At 42.7% G+C, this 24,136-nt stretch overlaps 1 protein-coding gene across 4 annotated transcripts in view; it reads left to right on the top strand.

Moving 5' to 3' along the window:
* EPB41L4A (erythrocyte membrane protein band 4.1 like 4A) overlaps positions 1–24,136 on the top strand; it is an 821,385-nt gene that overhangs the window by 710,553 nt on the left and 86,696 nt on the right. For all 4 annotated transcript variants that reach the window (XM_085632598.1, XM_085632596.1, XM_085632597.1 and 1 more), the window contains exons 14-15: positions 8,650–8,733; positions 18,604–18,717. In XM_085632598.1, the coding sequence (XP_085488724.1) occupies positions 8,650–8,733; positions 18,604–18,717 (198 nt within the window). The remainder of the gene's footprint in view (positions 1–8,649; positions 8,734–18,603; positions 18,718–24,136) is intronic.

Below are 24,136 nucleotides of genomic sequence, written 5' to 3'. Positions count from 1 at the left end.
GAGAGAGTGGAGAGAGAGAGTTACAGTGGGGAGAGAGTGAAGAGAGAGAGTGGAAATAGAGTAGAGAGAGAGACTGACTGACTGACAGAAAGCGAGACTGACAGAAAGCAAGACTGACAGAAAGCGAGTCTGACAGAGAGAGATTGGCAGAGAGAGAGACTGACAGAGAGGAAGAGACTGACAGAGATCGAGACTGGCTGACTGAGAGAGAGACTGGATGACTAAGAGAGAGACTGGCTGACTTAGAGAGAGACTGACTGATTGACTGAGGGAGTGAGAGACTGACTGACTGAGGGAGAGAGAGACTGACTGACTGACAGAGAGAGACTGACTGACTTACTGAGGGAGAGAGAGAGAGACTGACTGACAGAGAGAGAGAGACTGACAGAGAGAGACTGACTGACAGAGAGAGACTGACTGACAGAGAGGGAGACTGACAGAAAGATTGACAGAGAGAGAGAGAGACTGGCTGACTGAGAGAGAGACTGGCTGACTGGGAGAGAGACTGAGTGACAGAGAGAGAGTCTGACTGACAGAGAGAGACTGACAGAGAGAGAGACTGACTGACAGACAGAGACTGACAGAGAGAGACTGACAGAGAGAGAGAGACTGACAGAGAGAGAGAGAGAGAGAGAGAGAGAGAGAGAGAGAGAGAGAGAGAGAGAATGGCTGACTGAGAGAGAGACTGGCTGACAGAGAGAGAGAGAGAGAGAGAGAGAGAGAGAGAGACTGGCTGACAGAGAGAGAGAGAGAGACTGGCTGACTGAGGGAGAGAGAGACTGACTGAGAGACTGACTGACAGAGAGAGACTGACTGACAGAGAGAGACTGACTAACAGAGAGAGAGAGACTGACTGACTGAGGGTGAGAGAGACTGACTGACTGACTGAGGGAGAGAGAGAGACTGACTGACTGAGGGAGAGAGAGACTGACTGTCAGTCTCGCTCAGTCAGTCAGCCTCTCTCCCTCAGTCAGTCTCTCCCTCAGTCAGTCTCTCCCTTAGTCAGTCTCTCTCGCAGTCAGTCTCTCTCTCCCTCAGTCAGTTGGTCTCTCTCTCTGTAAGCCAGTCTCTCTGTCTGCCAGTCTCTCTCTGTCAGTCAGGCTCGCCCTCGGTCAGTCATTCTCTCTCCCTCAGTCAGTCAGTCTCTCTCTCCCTCTGTCAGTCAGCCAGTCTCTCTCTCTCTGTTAGTCTCTCTCTGTCAGTCAGTCTCTCTCTCATTCAGTCAGTCAGTCTCTCTCTGTCAGTCAGTCTCTCTCTCTGTCAGTCAGTCTCTCTCTCTGTCAGTCAGTCTCTCTATCCCTCAGTCAGTTGGTCTCTCTCTCTGTTAGTCAGTCTCTCTTTGTCAGCCAGTCTCTCTCTGTCAGTCAGTCTCTCTCTGTCAGTCAGTCTCTTTCTCCCTCAGTCAGTCAGTCCCTCTCTCTCTCCCTTAGTCAGTCAGTCTCTCTCTCTCTGTTAGTCAGTCTCTCTCCGTCAGTCAGTCTCTCTCTGTCAGTCAGTCTCTCGCTGTCAGTCAGCCAGTCTCTCTCTCTGTCAGTCTCCCTCTGTCAGTCAGTCTCTCTCTGTCAGTCAGTCTCTCTCTCTCTCCCTTAGTCAGTCAGTCCCTCTCTCTCTCTCCCTTAGTCAGTCAGTCTCTCTCTCTCCGTCAGTCAGTCTCTCTCTGTCAGTCAGTCAGTCTTTCTCCCCCTCAGTCAGTCAGTCCCTCTCTCTCTTAACAGAGAGACTCTCTCTCTCTCTGTTAGTCAGTCTCTCTCCGTCAGTCCCTCTCTCTCTTAACAGAGAGAGAGGGACTGACTGACTGAGGGAGAGAGAGACTGACTGACTGACAGAGAGAGACTGACAGACAGAGAGAGACTGACTGACTGAGAGAGACTGACTAACAGAGAGAGAGAGAGAGAGAGACTGACTGACTGAGGGAGAGAGAGACTGACTGACTGAGGGAGAGAGAATGACTGACAGAGAGAGAGACTGACTGACAGAGAGAGACTGGCTGACAGAGAGAGACTGACTAACAGAGAGAGAGAGACCAACTGACTGAGGGAGAGTGAGACTGACTGACAGAGAGAGAGACTAACTGACTGACTGAGGGAGAGACTGACTGACTGAGGGAGAGACTGACTGACAGAGAGAGAGTGACTGACTGACTGAGAGAGAGACTGGATGACTTAGAGAGAGACTGGCTGACTGAGAAAGAGACTGACTGAGGGAGAGACTGACTGACAGAGTGAGGCTGACTGAGCGAGAGAGACTGACTGAGAGAGAGAATGACAGAGAGAGACTGACTGACTAGGAGAGAGACTGACTGGGAGAGAGAGAGAGAGAGAGAGAGAGAGAGAGAGAGAGAGAGAGAGAGAGAGAGACTGACTGACAGAGAGAGACTGACTGACGAGAGAGACTGACTAACAGAGAGAGAGACTGACTGACTGAGGGAGAGAGAGACTGACTGACTGACTGAGGGAGAGAGTGACTGAGTGAGCCTCTCTCTGTCAGTCAGTCTCTCCCTCAGTCAGTCAGTCAGTCTCTCTCTCTAAGTCAGCCAGTCTCTCTCTAAGTCAGTCAGTCTCTCTCTCTGTCAGTCAGTCTCTCCCTCAGTCAGTCAGTCTCTCTCTCTGTCAGTCAGTCTCTCTCTCCCACAGTCAGTTGGTCTCTCCCTCAGTCAGTCTCTCTCTAAGTCAGCCAGTCTCTCAATAAGTCAGTCAGTCTCTCTCTCTGTCAGTCAGTCTCTCCCTTAGTCAGTCAGTCAGTCAGTCTCTCTCTCCCTCAGTCAGTTGGTCTCTCTCTCTGTTAGTCAGTGTCTCTCTGTAAGCCAGTCTCTCTCTGTCAGTCAGTCTCTCCCTCTGTCAGTTATTCTCTCTCCCTCAGTCAGTCATTCTCTCTCCCTCAGTCAGTCTCTCTCTCTGTTAGTCTCTCTCCGTCAGTCAGTCTCTCTCCGTCAGTCAGTCTCTCTCTGTCAGTCAGTCAGTCAGTCTCTCTCTGTCAGTCAGTCTCTCTCTCTCTGTCAGTCAGTCTCTCTCTCCCATAGTCTGTTGGTCTCTCTCTCTCTGTTAGTCAGCCTCTCTCTGTCAGCCAGTCTCACTCTGTCAGTCAGTCTCTCTCTCTCTGTCAGTCAGTCTCTCTCTGTCAGTCATTCTCTCTCCCTCAGTCAGTCAGTTTCTCTCTCCCTCAGTCAGTCAGTCTCTCTCTGTTAGTCTCTCTTTGTCAGTCAGTCTCTCTCTGTCAGTCAGTCTCTCTCTTTCAGTCACTCTCTCCTCCTCAGTCAGTCAGTCCCTCTCTCTCTCCCTCAGTCAGTCCCTCTCTCTCTGTTAAGAGAGAGAGGGACTGACTGACTGAGGGAGAGAGAGACTGACTGACTGACAGAGAGAGACTGACAGAGAGAGACTGACTGATCGAGAGAGACTGACTAACAGAGAGAGAGACTGTCTGACTGAGAGAGACTGGCTGACCCAGATACTGTTTTGAAAAGGGGTTTATTTTTTTTTACTCTAGCCCTACATCCCCTTCACTAGCCCCGCCCCCCACTGACCCCACCCCTACCGGTGCGGACCTCGGCCACAAACCACACTGTAATTTTGGTCCCCGACAGAAAGTTTGTGAGTACCCATGCTGTTAGGAGAGGAAGAAGACATGGGGCTCACGGAGGTGTGAGAAGAGCTGCGGCTATAAAGCAGAGAGAACAGGGTCTTTACAAGGGAATCGAGGATGGAGAACTGAGAATATGCTAGGTAGAGGGCTAAGTTATGAAAAATGGGAAACCCGTGGTATGGAGAAGTGATGCGAAGAGGGGAAAAGAGAAATAAGCAGAAAGATGAAACAAGGGTGAATAGCAAAGGGGATGGAAAAGTGGGATAATTGCTGTATAGAGCGAAAAGGAGGGTGAAGAAGTGATTGGAGAAAACCATGTGAGAAAGGATGAGAGGATGAAAATGGGGATAAAGAGCTGAGGGCAGGAGAAGTGTATCAAAAACACCTCAATTTTACAGAGTGTCTGAAAAAGAAAGGGGACATGAATCAAATGCATAATCGCAAATAAAATACAAATGCAACTAAATCCATATCCACTGCTTTTGTACCTAGGTTTCTGCTTATTATATCTCCGCCTCCATTTTCCTTGATCTGGCTTTCTTTAAAGTCTGATGTGCTCAGGAAGATTTACTATCACTGCAAGATGTTTGAGGGGTTGATCTTTAACATGTACAAAGGGTGAGGGTCCCTGTATTAGACCCAAGGGTTTGAGTCTGTACTTACTTAGGAAAGAAAGGGAAGTGACCCCGATAGTTTGTTTTTGCAATATTGCTTATCACAAGCTAATATTTGAGTGTGCGAGCAAATCACTGCATCAATAGCCAAATCAATAATTTATTTACACATTTGACGTAAATAGAAACAATTACAAATGGCCACCATTCCTTAGCCCTATTGAACCTTTATAGGAGCAATACATAATCGATATCTCCCAGTACATGGGTGTGACAAATGGGTGTGACAAATTCAATCCTTATAGTTGATCATATTCTGTTTTTAATGCTCTGGTTGTTTAACTTTGAATAAAGTGTGGCATTTTCTGTTAGAAAATTCTATGTAAACCCATAACCCCAGAATAGTGATGTTTGAAGTGGTAGCATATGCTCAAAATTTATAACAGTCTGAAATATAAAATTAGAACATTGGAATGTTCGGAGCTCCATTGAAGACAATGGAGTGCTCCGGGCTGGTAAAAACCCGGAGCTCCAACATTTCAATGCTTATTGTTCACAGCTTTTGCTGTGGACAAAGGCCTCATGGAGCCTTAGGGGATTTAAATCCCCTCGGGCTCCATGAGGCCTTTGTTTTATTTGTAAGAACATTCTGCCCTCTAGTTGCGGAATGTTGTAATAGCCTTATAGCCCGCCGTAGCTGGGCTATACCGGCCATTAAAGGCCTGCTCCCTTATTAAAGGCTGGTATAGCCCGCTACAGTGGGTTCTAAGGCTGTATTAGAAAATTGGGATGTTGGGAGTTCCATTGAAAACAATGGAGTGCTCCGGGCTACTAATGGCCGGTAGAAGCCGGAAGCGCCAACATTCCAATGTTGTCATTCACAGCTGTTGCTGTGAAAAAAAGCCTCATGGAGACCGAGGGGATTTGAGCCTCTGTGAGGCCTTTGTTTTATTTGTTATAACATTCTGCCCTCTAGTGTCCGATTACAGGTCAAAGGCTCTCTAATGTGCGTCACTTTTCTCTGTCACACTCCATGTGTGAGTGCAGCCTCAGCATTGCAGCATGATGATGGGAGGACTCCCCGATCCTCATGGATGACCCTGAATGAAGCAGAGTAAGGCTGCATTGTTATTGTGAAGAGACCACCCAATAGACAGTGTGGCAGGAAGCTTTGCCCCAGCATGATAGATATATGTATGTAGAGTGGACGACATGCATAACACAACAGCTTCATGTATTGACCAGTCTACAAACCCACACTGTACCCACCAGGCATAGGCATCAGGGTAACTTTGGGGCCTTTCAGAGGTTTTGGCAAGCTGCCATTAAATAAAATGCAACCAAATGCATATCCAGTGTGATCTTTTATGACATTTTGTGTCTACTTTTCCACACACACAAATGTAGATCCTAACCTGTGAAATCCTGGATTTAGTAAAATTTTAGACTACGCCGTGGGCTGGTGCCTCTAAATGATCAGGGAAATCATTGATACCTTGCAATGATCTTATAAAGTACAACCCGAGGCATCTTATCCCATGTACAAAATGAAAACCATCAGTAGCCAAAGTCAGATCTTCATGCTGTGTGATGTAGAGACATTCCTTCCAGTTCATACAACACATCACTTACCAGTACGGTAGCTGGTTCTCTTTCATCTGTTTCAGTGCATGAAACTGAACACCGTTCTCTGTCACATTGGGGATTAGGCCTCTGCTCGAATGAATAGTACTAAACACACCTTTAAGGCGCCCTCATTCCTGAGCCTTGGGGTGTTTGCCTTGCATATTACCACTGGAATGCAGTGAAAGGCCAGAGTACGGAACAGAAAGAAATGAGGCTGTGTGACAGCTTTTTTAAGTCAGCCTCACTGTTTTCATAAGTAAACCCTGCGTCTTACTAGTAAAATGAACGGTATCACAAAGTGGACTTCAGTCATTACAAGTGTTGGCCTTTTCTTATTGCTGAGGCTAACCGCATCGGCAAAAAAAAAAGGTTGTTACAAAAAGAAAACAAAGGGCCTTGAGACCCTTACGGGTGAGTAGCGCGCTTTATAAACCCCTGATTGATTGATTGGCCTGATTACGATGGCGGTGGACCCACCACTGACAGGCTGTCGGTGGCTGTATCGAAAGGCCAATTACTGCCCACAAGACTGTGCTGGTGGGTAGTGGGCTGGTGGGCCCAACCGCCACTGGTCTGACTGTAGCAATCGTTATGATTGCCTGTCGGACCGCCCCACATCTACAGAATAGTGGTGTTGCCTATCAGACACCGTCCGCCAGATTAGGATGCAGGTTCTCCGCCAGCCTTTCCATGGCGGTTCACCAGCCATGGAAAGGCTGGTAGGGATTGACTTTGGGGGCACATTGCGGGCCCCCCCTGTGCAGGGTCAGTTTGTCACCTACATTTCCCTGTAGTGCAGTGGAAAGCAAAACCTGCCTTTTTTACATTGAAGGGGGTGCTGCCGCCAGCAGCTCTTGCCGCAGTGTGAAAAATGCCTTTTTTGGCTGCCGTGGTGGCGGACGCATTGTGATTTGATATGTGGGACTGCCGCCTTATAGGCCGATGGTCGCCATCACCGGGGTGATGGCAGACGGACTTCAGTCCGTCCGCCATCATAATGACCCCCAAAGGTTGGTGATGCCGAAGAGCTTTACTAAAAGCAAAAGAATCTGCGGTATTTTGACTATATATCGCTCCCAGCTCTGGCTGCAACTGAAATGTAGATTTAGAAATGTGGAACTATTCCAAATATATGCGTGTTGGTGGGAGGGTATATTCGTGTAAGTGAACAAGCCTTTCAAAGTGTACTCGTAGCTGCTGTATATCTATGTGCGTTAGGTTAGGGAACACAAGACACGTGGACAAGCAAGAGCAGTGTCAAAGGTCACATTTCTACAGAGAGAACCAGGTCTGTGAGAATATGTCTGAGTTTCCATTCTTCACCAAGGGACACTAACTACTTCCATGATATCAATTGCGCTTCTGGGAGACATCAAGTGAAATGTAATTCAAGTTGTCCTTATGTTGTAATGTTGTAAAGTTGTCCTTTATACTTTCAGACCATTAAATTAACTAGTTATATGCATCACAGTCAATGTTTAGGATGTTTGATCCACTTCTGCATTTGTAAGTCGACCCTGGATTTAGAATTTCAAGAAGTTAAAGGCGTGTGTCACCTCCATGTATCTCCATTAGAGCCTGTCTATAAATGTCACTTGCAAAATTCAGCTGGATGGAATGACTTACCTCTACTCTCAGAATAGACGGGGACACCTTTCTGGTACAAGAGGCAACGTTTTGGGATGTCTCTCTAAGCCCCTCTTCTGCCAGAACCAATTTTCAAGGTTTATTTTTGAGAACCCAAGTACAGTGGTTGTGCAAATAAGCCATATGGAGGTATGAGTTCCAAATAATCAGCACTGAGCTAACTGGATGAATAGACTGTATAACAGATTAGCGGGTGAACATTTCCTATCCTGAGCCCGCTTCTCAGGAAGGTGTGAATATACCAACTCCATCACACTGATGGGAACATGTGAGCGGGTACTTTAAGAATTCGTTTCTCATTGGTTTTGAGGTGCCTACTAATGGCTTGCATGTTAATCCTTTAACAATGTGTGCTGAGCCCATTGGAGCGTCACTGCAAGCAAGAACAGGAGAAGAATAATTCCCTACTGGTGGCTGATTTCTGGGAGGGCAGTCGAAGGGGGCATTAGGGCGCTGAAGGCCATGCCTGGCATTTCTCTAGCCCACTAGAATCAAGAAATAACCCTTTTTGTCTAGGTGTTTGCTCTAGTAAAGCCCCCTGTTCTCTTCGCTGGACAGAGCTAGCATGGACTCTTCTTTGTGTTACCTGGGACACATAGAAGTATGTAAAGTGCAGATCGCCGCCTGTTTTGCTCTAGATTTTCATATGGTTGGACTGCAAGGGGACAGTAGATGAGGGAGTTCATGAGTGCAGTGTGTCTCTGTAGTTAGTAGAAGTGGAACAGTATGGCCGGAGTGTCTGTATAAGGGACACAGAGGAACATTACCAGATACATCTATCATCTGTGCACGGTTCGTGACTCACTGACTCTAGAAGAGGTATCTCCCTTGTGCGCACCTTGCCTTTTTGTAGCCTGAAACATTGTTTGATTGCCTTTGGGTGTATGTAAGAGACTGCAGGTGAGTTAGTAGACACACACTTAAACCACCACCCACCGTTCACATTTCCCTGTCCAGCCTTCTAGTATCTCTGAACTGCGGTCAGAACATTATTATACCTTTGGCAGCTTGGCCACGGTCACCGTCGTAACTCCTAAACAAACCTTGTGTTGGAGTCTGACTGGTAAAGCAAATACATTCCTACATCACATGTTAAAGATTGTTTTTGTATTTTCCAGCTTGCTGCTCTGTTATCCAACAGTGCAAATCTTATTTTGATGTTCACCTTTTAATCTTGTTACAGCTCAAAGAAAGTAAAATGTGATAACAGCCCAGACTCGCAACAAAGAAAAACAAGTGCACCATGGGAAGGGAATGGACCGCAGAGGTACAGTATGACAAGGAGCAAAGATTGCCCGAGCAGTGCTAACCTGTTTGATATTCAAAGCCTAGTATTTAAAGGCCTAAAATCACTTACTCAACCCATCCCTTGCCCCTTTCAACCCCTGCAGATTTTTTCTTAGAAAAATGCGTCCTGGGGTGAGGAAGGTTGGAATTACAGAAAGCAGTTGACCTTTGCCATAAAAGGTCTCCTGAAACGCGCCCACACCCCTCCTGTCTCCTGAAACGCCTTGGTGGCAGCGAGGGGTGCAATGGAGTAGGGGGCTTATGGCACAGTTAATCCTCCCACACAGACTTAATGTATGTAAACTAATTGGGCGGTACTTTGGGGTGTGGGGTGTCTGCGCTTTAGCAATGATGTTTCAGTCATCTTGCTGACACTACCATCCAATTGCTTTGAATGAGAGGAGGTGGGCTAGCCAAACAATGCCAACATATGTTCCAGTAATGAGTATTATAAACTCACATATCAAAACACTGGATTTGGCACTTTATTAGTAGTAGGTGCAAAACCTAGTACTCTGAACTTCATCTTGCAAATCTAAATCATTACAGCTCATTGGCACGAGAAGCCGGTAAGAAGCATAGGTGGGCTATAGTTTCCCGCAAGACATAATACTGTATCAGCAAACTAATGTAAAGTTGTAATATGGTCTCATTAAAGGTATTTTTAGAAGATACACCTGAAATGAAGTCAAATATGTTCACCATAAAGCACCAACAGATGCTGGTGTTCTTGTGCTGATATCATTCTGTTGTGTTCATATTGTTCCAGAAGAAGGCATCTGTGAGCCCTGAAATGCAGACATACCCGTTCCGCTCTCATATTTGAATTTTCCTACACGAATAAGTTTACAGAAAGGAATCCATGATTTTTAGTAACATATAAAGTGAACTTTTGCAACTATTTCAAAATGCACAAATCTTCAGTATTTTCGATCTGAATTAAAAGTTAATGCATGTTTTATTAGAGCAGCTGTTGTGTCTGCACCTTTAATGTACTGGCTTAACATGGTTTTAGAAACCTTTTAACTGGAGTTTTAACTGATTTTGTATTAAGAGCTGTCGTACGGCTTGCACCAAGTGCCTGTGTCTGTTATGTTGCCAACCGCAGGTCAGTCATATTCCGTGTTTTGCTCATGGATGGTGGCCAATGAAAAAAGCTTACATAGCAACCCACCGACCATGCAATTCTAAGTAATACAAGTATGCTTTAGAGATAAGTGATAATGACATGTTTAGGTCTGGCATTAGCCAAGTCCTTTTGATTTTACTGAAATTATGTGTAATATACTTCCAGTGGTTTTCCGCCACCTCTCTTCATGCATTGGTCTGTTGTTGTGTCCTTCACATTTTACTTCCGCCCACTACAGCATATAACATGGTGCAGTGGGTCAGCCTGCTTAAGCTACTGGCTAACTTCAGTTTGAATGACTGCATTTTGCTCTTTCACAAAGAGCACACCTACATATGTCAGTTCCCTTCAGTGCCAGTATTTTTGTTTTTAGTTTATAATGTATTTAGTGTTGCCTTTGTGTTCAGAGCCTAATGAGATAGCAGGGCCCTTTTGATGTGATCACAAGGCACATTGCAGCTTTATCAGACCCCATCTGCTTCTAAAGCTGTTGTAAACTCCTTTGAAGCAGACTTTTACCCGACTGCTGTTCTTTCTGATCAGTTCACAAGAAATCTGAACATAAACTAATCAGCGTGCCATACTTGTTTCTGTTAACTTCTCTGTTTAATTCTTTCCTTCTTTTTTCTTTTTCTTTCCTGCCTTCCTTCTTTCTTGCCTTCGTCCTCTGCCATCCTCTTTTTTGTCTTTCTTTCTTTCTTTCTCTTTCTTTCATTCTTTCCTTTTACATCTATATCTTTCCTCCTTTCTTTGATTTCAACTTTTTTCCTTCTATACCCCCTTCTTTCTTTCCTTCTTCCCCTTTTCCTTCTTTCCCTCCTTCCTTGTTTCTTACTTTACTTCTTTTTTACTTCTTTTTGTTTATTCTCTTCTTTCCTCCCCCCTTTCTTTGCTTACCTTCAGTGCACATGACCTCTGAATATAAGCTAATTACTCTTTCTTTGCAACCATGTCTTTCTTTCCTCTGGATTTTCTTGTTTGCCATTTTCCTTAATTGCCTTATTTCTCAAAGATACGAAGCTAGCAGCCAATGCCAGACCAGTTGTTTTTTTAGAGCAGTGTTAGCCAAGACTTTTTGATTTTAATATAATTATGTATATAATATACTTATTTATAGGGATTTTCAGGCAGGTTTCATCCATTACTCTCTTGTCGTGCCATTCTCATTTTTCTTCCATCCAGTCCAGCAAGCATTATGGGGCAATGCATCAGCCCATTTCAGCCATTGGCTGACTTCTCTGTGACTTGTGGCATGCTGCCCTTTCAAAAGGAGCCCATCCACAGAAAAAGTAGTAACCTTCAGTTCCAGGGAGTGCTATGATTATGGGTGCCTTTTCGAGACCAGAAACATTTTTGCCTTTAGCCAATGTTTTTGTTAGATTAATGAGGACCTGGCTGCATCTTGAACGATGAAGTTTTACAGAAACTGGCCAACGCCAGACGTATCAAATTTGCCAATGTTTGTTGTTTAAAAACAATGGTTTTTACTTTTTATAGAAACCCTTAACATGCTACTGTTGCATAGCCCTCAAGATACTCTGATTCCAAGGTCATAATTCTCGTTTTCGTGCTAAAATTCATGCAGTTTCCTGATCCCATATTCTGAAGCATTCTTCAAGTCCAAGGCATTGAATGGAAAGGTCTAGCTGGACAAATGCTTTCATGTTAAAGGATGCGAAGAAGTTGAGCGTTATAGAAATGTAAAGCAAAAGCTGATAAATTGAATTTCATCAATCAGTTTCTCTGGCTAGCTTTCTGTTCTGTTTATTTGTTGCTCACCTATGCCATTGCAACATGGGCAACTTGCCTGCCTATGAATTGAGGCCCTGCAGCCGAATGAGCATGCCAACATGAACTACCATACTTCGCACACTCTCAAAAGGAACACAAGACGCCGCAAACACGTTTCACATTTGTATTGCTTTACTGACGTCGTGCAGCGAGTATGGGAAGAACGTCTGGCCACGTGGAGATTCCTTTTAACAGCAAGACTTGGTACAACAAAATGCTTGTATCAGTTTTAACAACAAGGAAATCCCTCGTATTCTTCTAGTCAGTTGTTTGTTAGCTTATCTGTGCTATTAAAGGCAGGGGCAAACCATAAGCAAATGAGTATTGGCCCATCCTATAATTGTGTGATTGAGCCACACAAAATTAGTGACCCCACAATTTTAGGACATTAACAGAATAACTTGTTGGTGTAGCAGTGAGAAGGTGTAGCTAAACTTCTGATATAGCAATCCTTGGGTGCATGCTTTGGGATGGAAATCTGTGCAAAAAAGCAAATTAAGAAAATAGTCTTCACGGAGACCGATTCTTTATGACGCTTAAAAATTGAAACTATTGCAGTGCAGCAATTAGGGCAAGTAGCCAGGGATGATGGGGTGCATTAAAGAGGAACTCCATCAAGGTGAGGAGAAGCGAAGTAATTAAGGATTCCATTTTTGGTCTGTAGCTATTTTAATAGCGCATCGGAAATTCGGGGAACTCCCAGTGATGTCACAACCAAATGAGTAATCTCTTTGGGCACATAGTGACAAGACAAGCTAAAAGAATAGAGCTTGAAATGCATCAAGAGTAATGACCAGTGCTTCAGATTGATTCAAGCATTCCACCCATCACTATTATCACACAGTAGAGCATTAACGCAAGGTTCTGTCAAGAGTGTCACCCAGCCCCTTAGGTTGATAAGCTGATCAACGAATCCATCTATCCTTTCAACTCTAGGAAGCACAATGAGTTTTAAGGTGCATGGTGCCACACAGACTCCCTATACTACTCTTGTACCCAAAAAACAAGCTTTTGGTTTCAAAAGAAGAGAGCCAAATAAATATTAGTAATATGCTGACCAGAGGACTGTGCAAGTAGGTCACAAACGGAGGCTGCCAGCCACCATGAATTAATTCTCCTGCTCCACCCACTGACCCAGGAAGCTCTGGTGAAGGAGCAGAGGGAACAAGGATGACATTTTGTTCTAAGAAGAATCCCACAACTGTGACAGAGGGAGTGCTTAAAGATGGTGAGGAATTTATTTCAGCAACCAAAGCAGGTGGGGTTGATAGAGGAACTGAGGCTACGGCTATCGCTAACTGTCTGTAATGTTTGAGAAAAGTGATCAAAGTAATGGGCCTCTTCTGTACAAGGGTCCAAGAGATCTGAGTATGGAGAGTCTCAAGAAGGGCGTGTGATTCTGCCAACTTCCAGCTCAACCTGTTCCCTGCTGCACTAAATCATTTAACGCATAAATCCAAGATTAGATTTACCACAATAGCCGCCTGATGACAAAGAGCCTGACACGGTGCTTATTTCCGAGTTCTTCAAAGACATCACTCTGCCTGCCACTCTATTTGTGTCCTACAAATATTTCAGGGACTCCCTGCAAGCGCAGAGAGAAAAATACAGAGCCTTCAAGAGGAACCAAAGAAGTCTACAGACGGGAAAAGCAACCCTGTTAGTACAACCTCAAGCCGTTAGACTAATCTTTCTCAGTCTGCACCCTGAAATAGGAAACAAACTTGTCAAGGTCACAGAATCAAAAACTGGACTGAGGGCAGTGCCTCCAATACCACGCATGAGGTCTTCCCCAAAGCCTTACAGTGGTCAAATTCCCAAAGCCCCTACATCAGAGCAAAGCTCAGCCTCTGTCAACAGATTTTGGACTGTAACAGCAACCCACTTAACAAGTGTACCCTAAACTTTTTTTTCTGAACTTGTTGCCCTCAATAATAAAGAAAAGTCTGTGCTGACAAAGGGCATGCAAGACCTCATAACTAATGTCCCAATATACATATAACACAAGATCTGGGTAGCTTCTTGTACTTTTAACTTGCACTGGCTGAGCAAATTGTCAGCCCAATAATTGTCAAACTAAGCAACCTGAAGAGCCTGAGGAGTGGCAGAATCACAGACTTTCAAATATAGGAGGGATGAAGGGCATTTGCCTATAACTGATGGCAAACGAGTTGATCTTTAAGATTGTGCTTTACTCCCTGTCTGCTTTGCCACACTATTAACCGATTAAGATCAGTTAATAAGGAAAACCTACTCCAGATATCATCATGAGGAGACTAAAACCTCCCCTCACATTAATTAGATACTGCTCAACTGCGAAACATGCTGCTGGCATTTCTGCACTCATCATTGCGCAAGATTTGGACTTATTGATTCTCACTGAAACCTGTCTCAAAGATGCCTCCTCCCCTGTTCTCGACATCTTAATCCCACCTGATTATGTCACTATCAGATGTGATGGTCTGGTTAAAATGGGGGGGGGGGTATTGCATACATTCATCGTTCCAGCCTAACTATAAAACATTCTCAGAATGCTTTGCTATCTTCCTCTGAGCAACTAGTGACAGAAATTTGGAATAAGGGCAAGATTGTCTGTGTGCTTCACACGATTTATCATCAACCAGGTGAAAGTTTGTTCTTCATAGAGCAAATCATGGCGGTAATTAGCTTGTGTTCGGATTACCTATACCATATCTTCCTTGCAGACTTTAACCTACATTGGAATGACACCAATGATCTTTTAGTCAGCTCCGTTAAGTCTTTCCTCTCCGATCTCAACTTCTCTCAGGTTTGTAAGAGACCTACCCACAACAAAGGAGCCATCCTCGACCTCATTATTGCTGAAGACAATATCATTCAACTGCGTGACATCCTACCATGTGACTGGTCGGATCATCATCAAATTTCCTTCTACATACTGGAAAAGATCACTCGCAGAAAGGGACAACAGCTTAAAGCTAAACAACTGACTCGCAACATGAGAGACTTCAACATCAATGCTCTTACTTCCATCACTATGAACAGACTTCGGCCTTCTCCTAACATGACCAACCTTGACGATCTTTCTAATCATTACATTAGCACCGTGGCTAATATTTTTGACACCATTGTGCCGAAACAACTCAAAAGGATTCCTCTCAAACAATCCAAACCTTGGTTTAATGGTTCCGGAAATGACGAACGACGTAAACTTAGGCTTTCAGAGAGGCTCTGGAGAAACGAGCCATCCACCACTAGCCTCTATCAGCTAAGGAAAATGAGAAGTACTTACAAAAAAAAAATCTGCATTGCTAAAACTGACTATTTCAGGACGCAGTTGGACGGCGCTAAAAACAGACCCAGGATGCTATTTGAAATCATCAAGCAGCAAACTAACCACACTTCCAACCCCACCTTGTCTCCCTTGAGTCCGCTTCCTAGTGGGGAGGACTTCTCAGTGCACTTCTTTGAAAAAACTAGGAAAATTGAACTGGAGCTGCAACCTGTCACTCCCATGGTGCTGCCTCTAATATACACCACATCATCAGCGGAGCTTGTGGTTCCCTCAGCAGTCTCCTTATGTTCTGGTTGTTCTCCCAAAATGATTCCTCTTGGAATTCCTTTATCCTGCCAGACTTCACAGAGCTACTCCACGATATGGCAACTCTAAAACCAGCCAATCACTTTAGCGATCCATTGCCTGCTAAAATTTTTAAAGCCCTCAATTCGGCCATTCTACCTCTTTGGTCGAGGGTCATTCATGAATCTCTCCTGCAGGGGAGACTCCCTGATTGCCTCAAAATTGGACAAGTGACTCCCTTCCCTAAGAAGCCCAACACTGATTTATCTGATCATAACAACTTCCTGCCTATCACCAGCATCATGACTCTAGTCAAACTGCTCGAGAAATGCATCCACAAGCAGCTCTGCAACTATATAGAGAAATTTCAACTACTTGACCTCTATCAATCCGGCTTCAGAGCAGGGCATAGTACTAAAACTGCACTAACTCACATTGTGGACGACGCCCTGAAATCCCTAGATCAAAATGTCCCTTGTCTTTTGATCCTTCTTGACCTATCCTGTGCTTTCGACACCATCAAACATGAACACTTGATTAATCTTCTTCAACATAGGATGGGTCTCTCGGGCCCGGTCCTAAAGTTGCTTGCTGCTTTCTTACATAACCCCACACAAAGGATTAAACTCAACCATTCCCTTGCATCCAGTACACCGGTCAGGATTGGAGTGCCGCAAGGATCTGCACTCTCGCCCACGCTCTTCAACCTTTTTATGGAACTACGTACTGTCATTTTGAACCATTCTAACATTCATTACCACATGTACGCGGATGACACGCAACTTTACTTGAAAATCTCCTCTCCGGATGACATTAAAACTTTAAATGAGGCTCTCTCACAAACTCTACAATGGTTAGCCCAGAACCATCGTTTGTTGAATACTCTCAAAACTGAATTCCTGCTGATTGACCCCCACAACCACTCTGCACCTACTCTGGACTGGCTAAAATAACTCACACCCTTAAACTGCACCCCTCACGTGTTTGACTCCGCTAAATCGTTAGGCATTACCCTGGACAAATACCTTAAAATGCAAGCTTACATCAGTGCTACTATTAGGGGTGCCAACTTTCATCTTAACACCCTTAAGATCAAGCCTTTCCTTCCGCCTTAAGACATTCGGCCTGCAGTACAATCTCTGGTGATATCGTGACTGGAATATGGTCTGGTGACCCATGCGGGGCATCCTAAAGTGAGCTTGGCCACTCTCAGAGCCACTCTCAACACATTGGCCAGGCTCATCACAGGCTAAAAAAAAAAACAATCACATTACACCTAACCTTTTGCAACTTAACTGGCTGTCTATTGATGCGAAGATACGTTTTAAAGTAGCGTGCCTAATGCATAAAACTTTGCATTACAATACTCCAGCCTATCTGGCCAACAAGCTTGTTCTTTCTGGCTCGGGTCAGAACTTAAGTAGTACGTCCCCCCTACTCTTGAAACCTCCCAGATTCAAAAAGAAAAGTACGTACAAACGTGCCTTCTCCGGTCTTGCTCCTAGAATTTGGAACGCTCTTCCTCCCGAGATCAGATTCAATCCTTCCACTGCCTCTTTCAAGAAATAGGCCAAATGGCTTTTCCGATGTGTACATTAACTGCATCAACTTGTTCCCTTTCTCAAGTCACCCTGTTACCGATTTGACAATTTTTCTAACATGTTGGTCTTGATTTTATTTATGCTAGTTTGTTTAGTTGTTATTTTATGCTAGGGCCCCTCTGAAACTATACTAGCTAGGCGGACTACAGATTTGTAATTTATTTTACTATGTTTTACTATGTTGTTCCGAGTCACTTTATGATTGTTTTGCTGAATATTACAGGAATTCCTTTGCACTCTATGGCTCGTCGGAAACGTAACTAGCGGTTCCCACTACCCAGTCCCTGACCTTATTTGTCTACTCCTTCTTGTTTTGACAGTGTTGACCTCCATTGTTGAGTTTATTCATGCTTTCGCCTCTTTGTACAGTGCTCTGATACCCGCAAGGGTCATGTTTGCGCTTTATAAAACTTTTCAAATAAATAAAATAAGATAAATTAGAGACACCATTCCTTAGATCACTGGTAAGAAACTGTTGACAAAAAAGTACATCCTAAAACTACACTCTAATTTCAAGGCCGCAATCAGATCCCTTTTCTTTCATGAAGAGCGCTACATTATTGTAGCTAATCCATATGCCCTCAACTATAATTTATTCCTGTCCCTTTCCTAATCCATTCTAGTCTATCTGGTGATTGTTTACATTTTTGATTTATAATTGTTTTTAGATTTCTGAGGGTTTGAACACTCTAATGTACCATATATGAGTGAAGTGTGGTCAGAAAGAATGAAATAAGATCTCTCCACCCAGGCATGTCTGCCTGTGAAATCAACAGAGGAAGACAGTTGCCAATTTGACTCCATTGAGGCTGTCAAAGGCATATATCTGCCTTTTCGGTGTGCTTTGCAGTAACCTAAATTTACCATTAACATAGCGTTAAACCACCCAGGCATCTAAGGGAGTTAAAAAAGGTTCTTACTATTCTTCCCTCTGAAATTCCAGCAGGAAAACTTTTTTTATTTTCTGTGACTTTAGGAATTCTGGCAAGAAAAACAAGTGAACATGTCTTCTATATAACCCTACTTGCTTTACAAATCCAACATTTTCACCAAGAATATATTTCCATTTTAATTAGAACTCCAGTTTTATATACCTCAGTCAGTCCCAATGTTTAGCTCATATTAGCATGTATAGTGTTGTAACCACAATGCCATCCTTTTTAACAATGTAAAATTCTGTTAACTTTTAAAAGACTTTTACAGTTTTTTTATTCATAATACGAAGATGTTAAAACTTCTGAAAACCTCTTTAAATTTCTACTTTCAAAGCCAGCTTTCTTTAAAATTGATTAAACTTGGAGTTAACTGTTAAATCTTGGTTATTTAACAATTCAAACTTTTACAAGCCTATAAGTATAGTCTTTTCATTATGAATTTCAGTCTTTTTAAAAAAACGGTTACAACTGTTTACCTAAGAGCTCCAGTTTCTTTTTACAATCCTGATTATATATCATTTTCTGTAAATACCTTTGTTGTTAATCACTTTATAATAAATAATTAAAACTACTACTATCTCTTGATATCGGTTTGTCATTATCATTCTTCTTAGAAAGTGGTTCAAAAATAGCAATGTAGATAGTGTATTTGACCATAGAGTATTGCTAAAAATGATTGTTGTGTCACAGAAAGTCTTTGTATTACACGGTCTGCCAGTATTCCTCCTAGGAATGATTAACATGCTTATTAAAAACGTCAGCATTATCAGGATTATTTGTTTTTGGCTGGCTATATTTCTGAGGGTGATTGCTGACTTTTGCTGTTTCACTACAGTGGACTGTACAATTCTCCCACTGACCGCAACAAGTCACCCAAGTTTCCCACCCCTCGACGACGAAACCCTTCAGGTGGAAGTGACAATGATTCTGGCCAGCCTGGGCGAAGAAGGTACAAACAAACAAATTATCTCCGCATTGAACATCCCATATGCCTTTTTCTCTCATCTCATTTTTGCTTAAACTCTTCAAATATGACAACGATGCATCTTTGAGAATCATGTTCTACTTTATTATGTGTTCAAACTTACGTTTATTGCTTGAGAATTTACTTTGTGATAAAGCCATTGTTGTACCAGAGCTTTGGAAGTCTCCAGCTCTTTTGTTTTGTTTCACTCGTTACAAGGACATGCATTTGCCATGACAATCACAAAAGAAGTGGAGTGGTGGTGCTAGCTCACAAAGGAAGGTCATAAGCATACCATAGAATCAACACATTGCCATAAAATGTGAAGTTTACTATACTCAGACTTGGAGCTACCTCACTGGTCATAGAGATAGTCCTAGATTGTGCTTTCTTTTTTCCACAAAACTCTACAGCGGTTGGCATAATTCTCATGAGAAATGCCCCTTCTAGTGTGACTAATAAAAACAAATATAGATATGCCTACTCCAGTCCATGCAATATGCCAATTACCATGTACAGAGCTTATTAAAGGTTTACTTAACATGGGTCCTCAGAATGCAGGGTGTTCTACTACATTACCTAGACTGCATGCAAATATATGCATGTCTCCTTTAATAGATGTACTTTAAGTGATCTCCTATTGTGGATGTGATGAATATTATAATGAGCAATATGAATCCTGCTAAACCCTGTTCTTTTCCAAATAGAGATTTGGTAGACTGGCCCTCTATCTTTTTGAATTGAAGGCTGAAATATGGCGCCTCTAGTACGTGGCTAACATGGGTGGGTAGACTTTAGTTCTTTCGTGAATGAAGCAGGACAGTGTTAAGTGTGGAAAAAGTCATGATGCTGATACACATTTTCTCATGAAACTGGGAGTGTGCATCAACATATGAAATGGCCTCCATCCTGTTACATGTTTCCCCCTTGTAGTGAGTGGAAGGAAGGAATTCTCTTAGCTAAGATGAAGGATCATGTTATGAACAAAGCCCACCAGAGGGTTCCTTATATTTTAACCCTTTCGCTGCTAGGCATTTCCCGCCCCTGTGCTAAGCCTTTTTTTGGCTATTTGGGGTAGTTCGCGCTTAGGCCCCTGTAACGTTTTGACCACATAAGGTCCTTTTCTTCCAACATCATGGGGATTCTAAAGGTACCCAGGGTTTGTGGATTCCCCTGGAGGGGACCCAGAAATTTGCCAAAATACAGCAAAATTTTGGGGTTTTGGGGAAAAATGGGAAAAAAGGGCTACAGATGAAAGCATCTGTTTTTTTCCCTGTAAATGGTATCAACAAAGAGGCTGTGGTTCTGAAATCACCATATTCCCAGCTTTCAGGGACAAGCAGACTTTTGTGGATCCTGGGACGCCATACATTTTAGAAAATTTGACAAAATTCTGAATTCAGCAAGGGGTCATTTATGTAGATCCTCCAAGGCTTCTTTATAGAAACTAACAGTTGAATATAGGAAAAATTGAAAATTAGTTGAAAAAACAGCCATTTGTGTCATCGTGTTCACCTGTAACTTCTAATTATGATAGCTGTTTGAAAGCAATATATCGTTACATCCGCTGGACCTTTCTGGTTGTGGGGATATATAGGACTTGTAGGTCCAGCAAGAACCCGACGAACCCAGAGCCAATAACTGAGCAGTGTCTTGCAATGGTTTTTTATTATGTACTGGGTTTATAGCAATTAATTTGGGAAAATATATACATGGAAAAATCGGTATGAAAGACACCTATATGTATTTCTGAAATTGGAACAAAATATAGAGTTTAGAAACAGTAGATATTTTCACATTTCCGAAATTGTGAGTACCCATACTAGCATGAGAATTATAGGTCATTTTTCAAAATGACTTCTTTTTTACATATTGTCTTTCATTTGGAAGGCATAAATGCATCGAAAGTCAATAGGTAATAACTGTTGCTCTACAATTCTGTGTTACTCTAAGTCTCCCGATAAAAATGGTACCTCACTTGTGTGGGTAGGCCTCGTGCCCGCGACAGGAAACGGCTCAAAATGCAACGTGGACACATTTTGTTTTTACAGTGAAAACTGACCCTTTTTTTGCAAAGTGCCTAGCTGTAGATTTTGAACCCTAGCTCTGCCGGCACCTAGGGAAACCTAGCAAACCTATACATTTTTGAAAAATAGACACCCAGGGGAATCCAGGATGGGGTGACTTGACTGGCTCTCACCAGTTTCTATTACCCAGAATCCCTTGCAAACCTAAACATTTCTTTAAAAAAAAAAACACATTTTCCTCACATTTCTGTCACATTAGCCCTTATGCTTCTGTCTGACGCATGCAAGGGGTTAAAAAGGATTAATCTGGTTGACGTTTTGTGTCTGACCACTGGTAAGGTGAAGGAATGGGCGTATGTTAATGCATTTGATACTCAATACACAACCTCCTTTAAGTAACTCAGAAAGTAAAGCACCTAACCTTACCAACCTGGATAAAGGAAAGGGTAATGCATATTCAATTCAATTCATTCTTTATTCGGCTATAAAAAATATCCATAAAAGTACAGATTAAGAATACCAGCACAACATTAAATTGATGCATGCATAAATACAAAGTTAAAAACAATTAGTACGATAGACGCATGACTATAAATACATAAAAATGTATACATAGTGCAAAAAGAAGGTCAATGCAACAAATTCATCATGGGCCTGTAATTTAGATCATTAAATCAGGGGTAGTAACAGTATGAACTTGAATATAGCATATAGAATATTTTTTATATGCGATAAAATCCATCTAATAAAATTGTGCGGCCCGTAAAAGATTCAGATATCGGGCCTGCAGTCAAAACTGTTTATGCTATGCTCATAGAGGCGCGGCAGGGAACAGCCAGTCTTAAGAAGGTACTGACAGAGGATTACATTTTCCCCGTTGAGCATAACAATATCCCTATATGCCACCTTAAAATCAGTAATGGCTGAAGCCTTAAAGAAAGGGATCAGCAGCTGCTTGCTATATATTTGATAAAAATTACAAAAGAATAAAAAATGAAGCATGGATTGGCTCCCCCAATTTCCACAAGGGCAGGGCATTTGCTCTAAATTTATGTTAAAGTCTAAGTAAAAGCAAAGTAAATATTTTAGGGTGCCAGCCCTAAGGCGAAAAGCAGGCTGTGTTCTCAGCGGTTTGTCACCTTTAAAAGATAACTAGCTGGAAGTTTTGTCGGCGGGCCGTCGGCATCCACCATGGTTATGTACCAGGCGACTGAGGATTTCAGGGTTTCTTGTTTACACCTCAGGTCGCCATAGTATTCGTACAGAGCCCCCTGGATAATCTTTTTATTAATGCCTGCCATAATGCCTGGGTCTGTAAAATGTGTGACAGATTTACAATGGTCAGGCTATCCTTGACAGCCGCCAACCATGGTATATCGCCACCCTTGCTGCAATTAAGGCAATCAGCTATAATGTCTCTAGTTAACGTGGCTGCCGAGTTTTGCCATACTTTTATCCAGAAAATAACTGGACGTGTCCTGATGTAATCCTCAATAAAAGGTAATTTTCACTCATGGTGACAGATAAAAGAAGAACAAATCGGTGCCCCCAAAACTCTCCGACAGAATCTATTTTCTTCTACCTGGATGCTGTTGCAGTTCGCGTGGCCCCAAATTTCTGCTCCATATGTTGCTGTAGGTACACACTGAGTTTTATAAATTTTCAATAGGGGTAACACTACCTCAGCTCTTCTTGGTTGGGGGAGGCACAGAATAGAGTAGGTAGCCTTTAAAAATTCATTCCTGAATGCAATTCTATGTAGCAGAAGGTTTTGCAGAAAAACGTACACGATTATATAAATAATGTGAACAGAGGTTCATATTACCAAAACTGTATATTTCCTAATATTCAGCTCAGTATACACAAGTGGGGCACATACATGATTCTGAAATGGACTGAATTGACCAATGCATTATTGGGGAATAATACACAGATACTCAATATTAATCTCTAGTGTGTGTACCTCCTTAGGTATAGATCAAGATTATGGAAATAAGTAGCATGAAGGAAGGCTTTTAGTATGGTCCCACATTTATGGATAGATGCTATCGATCATGGTGTATGATCTCTAAACATCCTGATTAACTGATCTTGACCAAGGAGTGGGATGGATTGAGATCACTGCATGGAGTAGTGGACTGTTATGCATTGTATGTGCTGCTTTTCATTGCTGCTTTCTATAGAATACTTGGTCCCTTTCTTTGATTGAGAAAACGATAAGCATTGGTAAAACCAATAGGTCTGGGTTTAATGAATTAACACATGCATACTTACCACATTGGAACAAGACACACAGCATAGAGCAAGTAGCAAGGGACAGAGAGGGCTATAGTTGTAAAGGCGTCCATCATACAGTTTAATGCAGGCAGTCAAGTGGAGGTAGAAGGATACACTCAAACAACCAAAAGCATTAGGTGAGAGATTACTCTTCAGAACTGAGCAAACACATGATTGACAAAGTCTAAAGCTGATGGATAAAGGAGGCTGGTCGAAGCCAGCAGGTATAAAGGAGCAGACCCCCACCCATTCTATTTATACTGTTATTAATAGATCTGTTTGAGAGCTGCTCTGTTAAAACCCTGTTAAAAACCAAATATTCTGCATTCTAAAATGTAGAACATTTATCATTGTGCATATTAAAATTAAGTACACATCAGCTACGTTTCTACTTGATGCTTTCTTTGAAAGTTGGAAATCTGTTTATCATAAATTTCCCGTCAACTTTTGAGTAGATTTCTGACTTTTTGGAGAAGCACGCAAAATCCTCAAAAGAAGGTGTAGTAGATTTCCATGATTATGCCTTCTGTTGCATATTTGCTCCTATCAGTTATCCACAGGGAAGACGACCAAGATTATTTAATAAGGTTGGAATGTGCATTAGCACATTAAACTTTTTTCTCTGCCAAAAACGAATCTGCTGCCCTAGTAATCTCTTCCGTGAAAATGGGCTGCGTGGGAGTATTTTTCACAGTTACTTTGCACATGTAAACTAGCCTTTATGGCAACAGGTTTAGGAGCAATAATTGGTTGTGGAATACTATTGAGAAGGTTAGTGGCTACCTGAGAGCTACTACATCGTGGATGTTCACCACCTTCTCAGTGTCCACCTGTAAAGTAGATCCACCCTTCAGTTGAAGAATTTCAAGTCTATTTGAACCCGAAACACCGGCAATTGCAGCACAGACAGCCAACACAAATCCTCCTATCAACTGTCCCTCCAAGGTTCTAAACAATGGCATTCAACATAACATTCTAAGAATAGATAAAGCATAACAGAACTCTCTTCCATTTCCCTTGAATCATGTTCCCACCAATAACCTTATATTTGTCACTGTGGAAAATCAACCTTCCTGGCAGATATTCCAAATACTGACCTG

The sequence above is a fragment of the Triturus cristatus genome, chromosome 2_1 (genome assembly GCF_964204655.1).
Source record: "Triturus cristatus chromosome 2_1, aTriCri1.1, whole genome shotgun sequence".
In the NCBI taxonomy this organism is placed as follows: Eukaryota; Metazoa; Chordata; class Amphibia; order Caudata; family Salamandridae; genus Triturus; species Triturus cristatus.
The sequence above is the reverse complement of the archived record's forward strand: the minus strand, read 5'-3'. Positions and strand labels throughout refer to the sequence as shown.